The sequence below is a fragment of the Colobus angolensis genome, unplaced genomic scaffold (genome assembly GCF_000951035.1).
Source record: "Colobus angolensis palliatus isolate OR3802 unplaced genomic scaffold, Cang.pa_1.0 Scaffold1, whole genome shotgun sequence".
NCBI classification, from domain to species: domain Eukaryota; kingdom Metazoa; phylum Chordata; class Mammalia; order Primates; family Cercopithecidae; genus Colobus; species Colobus angolensis.
In genome coordinates this window covers 11,512,542-11,518,195 of record NW_012110918.1, presented here as the reverse complement: position 1 = coordinate 11,518,195, position 5,654 = coordinate 11,512,542, and the positions used below count along the sequence as shown (strand labels likewise).

At 50.3% G+C, this 5,654-nt stretch overlaps 1 protein-coding gene across 4 annotated transcripts in view; it reads left to right on the top strand.

The window, feature by feature from the left end:
- Positions 1 to 5,654, top strand: part of RECQL5 (RecQ protein-like 5) — a 43,885-nt gene that overhangs the window by 16,676 nt on the left and 21,555 nt on the right. For 2 of the 4 annotated variants that reach the window (XM_011946346.1, XM_011946432.1), the window contains exons 8-9: positions 2,965 to 3,044; positions 3,511 to 4,521. In XM_011946346.1, coding sequence (XP_011801736.1) covers positions 2,965 to 3,044; positions 3,511 to 3,589 — 159 coding nt within the window. In that variant the 3' untranslated portion in view covers positions 3,590 to 4,521. Of the gene's footprint in view, positions 1 to 2,964; positions 3,045 to 3,510; positions 4,522 to 5,654 lie in introns of those variants that run through there. The other 2 variants (XM_011946173.1, XM_011946259.1) reach the window with 1 other exon arrangement.

The window sequence follows — 5,654 nt, the reverse complement described above, 5'->3', positions numbered from 1 at the left end:
TTTTGAGACAGAGCCTCTGTCATACAGGCTGGAGTGCTGTGGCGCAATCTCGGCTCATTGCATCCTCCACCTCCCAGGTTCAAGCAATTCTCATGCCTCAGTCCCTCAAGTAGCTGGGATTACAGGTGCTTGCCACCACACCTTGCTAATTTTTGTATTTTTTAGCAGAGACAGGTTTCACCATGTTGGCCAGGCTGGTCTCAAACTCCTGACCTCAAGTAATCCACCTACCTCAGCCTCCCAAAGTTCTGGGATTACAGGCATGAGCCACCATGCCTGGGCTTTTTTTTTTTTTCCTTTTCTGTATTAAATAATTCACAGTATTTTAAAAGGATATGTTGGCAAATAGATATGTACACAAAAAAGGCCACTGATGCATAATCACATCACTCACAAATGCTCACTGTTCTGCTAGTTGATTCAGCCACAAGTCCATAGACAAGCTTGTAACAGAGTGAAGCCAGGAACAGTCTCTGAGCAGAGCTGCACCAGAGCTTCGGTCACGAAGAGGGGAATTACCTCCAGGAGTGGGCAAGGAAGGAAGTTGGCTGCCATCTTTAGAGTTCCACTGCCCTGACCAAGTGCCCACACTTGAAATGTATAGTGCCCATTCCTCACCTAATAGTAGTTCCTGGCCCAAGGTGAGACTGTCTTTTCAATTGGATAAGGGTGCAGAGATCTTCCTGGTGGGAAGGCCAGGAGCTGTTGCTTAGCTGTGGGGACCACCTGCTATTGCCCTACTCCCCGCTAGTGGGAGCCAAAGGGAAGGCTGGCTGATGAGTGTCTGCGGATTGAGGATGTGGCAGGACTGGTGTCCCCACCTCCTTCCGTCCCACCACCAGAGGTGGGGCTTTGCCCGCTGTGTGCCTGTCACCAGCCACCAACAGTCATGCCTTGGGTTTCCCAGGTGGGGAGGTGGTAGGCAACATTTTAAAAAGAAAACAGGAAACTCTGTTGTACTAGGGGAGGCAGGAGTGGAGATGAGAAAATGATTTGGATTTTGTGAGAGGGGCTTTGGGGGAGTTTGTTAGTGGTTGATAACTTAAGTGCTTTTTCTTCCTTTTACGTTAGTTGCAGGCTTTGGCTTAGAAAGCCCCAGGGACATGGGGTGGGGGACAGAAACCTGAGGCTCTTGTCCCTTTATCTGCCTTCACAGTACCATCTCCTTCCCCCAGCTTTATCCTGTGCCTAGGAACCAGGCCTCAGAGCTTCCTGCTATCCACTCCCCATAAGCCACTCCTCTAATATTAGTCCATAGCCAAAGGAGCTGTGGGTCCAGGCCTGGTGGCCAGCCCGGCTCAGCCCACTCATTCAGGGTGCTCCTTACCTGCAGGCAGGAGGCAACACCCTGTCTGCTACCATTAGCACCTTTCAGAGCCTACCTGCCCTGCCCAGCCATACCCTGCTCTGCCCCATCTGGGATGCTGTGCTCAGGGATGAGCTGGCAGGGCTACACCCAGCCTCCCTGGTAAGTAGAGACTCAGGAAACCTTTTCAGTCCTCCTGTTTTCTGATTGCGTGATCCAAGGGGTACACACTGGCCCCTTGGGTGCCAACAGAAGGGCTTGGGAATCTTGCTCTCCTGATATAGTTGACTGCCCACCCCCACCCCACATGGGTTTCTGAGTCGGCAGGTCAAGCCTTATTTTATTTTACCTTACTTTATTATTTTATTTGAGACGGAGTCTGGCTCTGTTGCCCAGGTTGGAGTACAGTGCCACAATCTCAGCTCCCTGCAGCCTCTGCCTCCCAGGTTCAAGTGATTCTCCTGCCTCAGCCTCCTGAGTACCTGGGATCACAGGCGTGTGCCACCATGCCTGGCTAATTTTTGTATTTTTAGTAGATATGGAGTTTCACCATGTTGGCCAGGCTGGTCTCAAATTCTTGACCCCAGGTGATCCGCCCACCTCAGTCTCCCAAAGTGCTGGGATTACAGGTTTTTGTTTTGTTTTGTTCTTGTTTTTGTTTTTTTTTTTTTGAGACAGAGTCTCGCTCTGTTGCCCAGACTGGAGTGCAGTGGCGTGATCTTGGCTCACTGCAAGCTCCGCCTCCCAGATTCACGCCATTCTCCTGCCTCAGCCTCCTGATTAGCTGGGACTACAGGCCCCCACCACTGTGCCCAGCTAATTTTTTTGTATTTTTGGTAGAGACTGGGTTTCACCGTGTTAGCCAGGATGGTCTCCATCTCCTGACCTCGTGATCCGCCCATCTCAGCCTCCCAAAGTGCTGGGATTACAGGCGTGAGCCACTGGGCCCAGCCGGGATTACAGGTTTTAAATTGTATTTTAAATTCATGTTTTAAGGTTGTCAAAAATAATCACTTAACATTAATATATCTCTTTCCAATATACACAGAAGTATATATGTTCATATATGTTAAGTTTACAACATTTATGCATGTGTTTACTATTATTAAAATAGGTGATGTTATAGTGCTTCTTAAATGCCAGTCTGTGGGCCCTTTGCATGAGAACCTCCTGAGAAGCTTTTGGGAAACTCTCAAAAGCTCATCCCAGAAAATTCAGTTCAGTATTCTGGGGGTTATGATAAATAGTCAGGTTTGGGTACACTTTTGTAAATGGCTTTATTACTGTCATTTAATATTTTTCTCCCTTGTTACTTTTTTTTTTTGAGACAGAGTGCAGTGGCATGATCTCGGCTTGCTGAAACCTCCACCTCCTGGGTTCAAGCGATGCTCCTGCCTCAGCCTCCCAAGTAGCTGGGACTACAGGCACCCACCGCCACACCTGGCTAATTTTTTTGTATTTTTAGTAGAGATGGGGTTTCACCTTGTTGGTCAGGCTGGTGTCGAACTCCTGGCCTCAAATGATCCTCTTGCCTCAGCCTCCCAAAGTGCAGGGATTACAGCCGTGAGCCACCGTGCTCGGCCTCCTCATTACTTTTTGTGCCTCTAAGGTAGTCTAATTCTGTAAGATTTGCTAAGGTGTCATTTTTTTGTCCGCAGGAAAAGAGAGGGAACAAAGCATCTGATAAAGCCACTATCCTGGCCTTTGATGCCCTGGTGACCTTCTGTGAAGAACTGGGGTAAGTGACTTATTTTGTGTGTGGAGCAGAGTGTCAGTGAGATCATTTACTCCCCTGGCCCCCCTAGTTCAGCAGCTGACATAAGACAGCCCGTAGGCTACCAAGGGACCCCTGCCTGCAAAGGCTGTTGTGTTGGGCAGCGTGGAAGTCAGGACCTTGCTCTTCTCTATTGGAGTCCCCAGGATCTCTGGCAGTGTGGGGATTTGCTCAGTCTTCTGAGTGGTATCCTTCCCTCCACTCCACCCTCTTCTGGAATGGCTGGCCTCACAGGCCACTCAGTTCCAAGGGATGTGACCAGCTCTGAGCTGTCGGCTTTGTGGTCATCATGTGCCACCGAGCTGGGACTTCTGGCATCACTTGAGTAGTCCTCACCCTTATCCAGGACCCACACAGAAGCCTGTGGCCCCACTTACCTCGGGGAGTCATGTGCTTTGAACCCACGCATCTGTTTTAGTTGCATCTGCAGGCGATGGGGCAGGGGCCACAGGAAGAGCCCAAGTGCTGCTCAGTGTAGTCAGGTCATGTCCAGGCATGTGGAGCTATGAGTGCCTGGGTGAGAGACACCCAGGAGGAGTCTTTACATTTTGATCTAAAAAATTCTTGGATTCATCTCATCTCATGGAGTGATCCTGTCGGGGGATGACGCTGACGTGATTGCTTCAGACTTAGAGGTGAATAAATCGAGGTCCAGAGAGGTCACAGTCACGCAGCTCGTGGTAGACTGAGGCCACTAAACACCCGGCTCCTGATTTTCAGCGGCATGCTCATTTTCATACACCTAGGCCATCTTGGTTTTTTCAAGAAAAAGCCAAGGAAATCAGAGAAGCTCTTCTCTGGGCTGTGTGTTTTTATTTCCACCTCCTCCTGTTCACCAGTGAGTCGGTGGCTTCTGGACTGAAGCTATTTTCTTCTCCAAACTGCCGCCTCTAATTTTACCTCTGTGGCAAGACCACGCCCAGCAGAAGTGGTCGGCTGCAGTGCCAGGACCACCCTTGCCTGCAGCCATTGCGACCAGAGCCCTTTTCAAGCACAATTAATACGGGAGTTGCTAAATTTGGCCTTCTTAGTCTTCTTGAGTAGAGCTCCCATTTCTGGTGAGGAATGAAAGGGCCAAGTGTTCCTGTTCATTGTGAGTCCTTTTTGCTGGAAAATGCTCTGGGGCTGTCCGAGGCTCTGGAATGCTCTCTGGAGGGTTAACTCTGCCCGTCCCCAGGGTCTGCTCAGTCTGCCAGGCAAGGGAACAGGTCCTCCCAAGGGCTTCTGCCTTTGTTTCTCCTGTCACCTTCCGGGGAGCTGGGACTTCTTAGTGCATCAGTGGCCTGGTTGCCAGGGGCGGGGGTCTAGGTATCTCTGGACCCAAGGAGTCCAGGTGACAGCATCGTGCTGCCTCTTGTGCAGCCTTGTACGTGTGTCCTTTGCTACATGTGATGATTCTGAAATCCAGGCGGCAGGCTGGAATAAACACTGCTGGTATGTCTGTATTGGCTACTGTTCTTTGAATAAGCGAATGTTTGTTTATTTCGTAACTGGTGTGTAGCACAAAGAAAAAGCCCCTTCTCCACCAGATATTTGCTCCCTAAGAATAGTTCTCGTTGGAGGCTGAGGTCGAAGCAGCCTCCCACCAGCGTTCCCTTGGGGTAGGCACCTGGCAGCAAGGCACAGAGCCAGTGGGGTGGGCTCAGCAGAAGTGGGTCCATTTCTGCAAAGGAAGCTGTAGGTTTCCGGTCGGTTTGTTGTGGGGTCTGAGGTGCATGGGAGTGGGACCAGCAAAAAAGAGACTCCGGTCAGTTAACCAATGAGGCGGCGCTGTGGCAGCCAGCAGTTTTCCTCTCTTCTCTATCTGTAGCTACTTTCTCTGGGCTATAACCTTGAAAAAGCAGTGTTTGATTATTCATGACTATGAGTGTCTTTTAGTGTCGTAGGGAACAGTTATTAGGTTTGAAGCAACCTTCAGCTTGAGGCCTCGGCATTTTGAGGTGGAAGAGCAGCCTTGTGTTTAGACCTGGATTGTGTTGGGCCCTGTTGTCTCCTGGGATCTTGGGGCTGGGGGTGCCCAACAGCCCCGCATCTTCTTGTTTATCTGTTTACTCATTCATTCATTTATTCAGCCGACAAATATTGACTGATGCCAGCTCTGTGCCAGGCACATTGGTCTTAGGGGATACACTGGTGGGCAGAAATAGCCCCTTCCCCTGCTTCATGGTGCTTGGTCCAGTGGGGAAGAGAGCACTGCAGATAGTCACAGTAGAGACATGTAAGTCCCAGAGCCGGCCATGGTGGCTCACACCTGTTATACCAGCACTTTGGGAGGCTGAAGCGGAAGGATCGCTTGAGCCTGGGAGTTCAAGACCAGCCTGGGCAACATGGCGAGACCCTGTCTCTACTAAAAATACAAAAAACACACAATTAGCCAGGCATGGGTGGCACATGCCTGTAGTCCCAGAAGTCTAATGTGCAGTGAGCCGAGATTGTGCCACTGCACTCCAGCCTGGGCGACGAGAGTGAGACCCCATCTCCAAATTCAGGAAGGGAAGGTGATGAGGGACCCTTGAGGGACACATGGGAAATGAGAAGTTGAACTCTTTCTTGGTGTCACTTCTAGTGTGGACT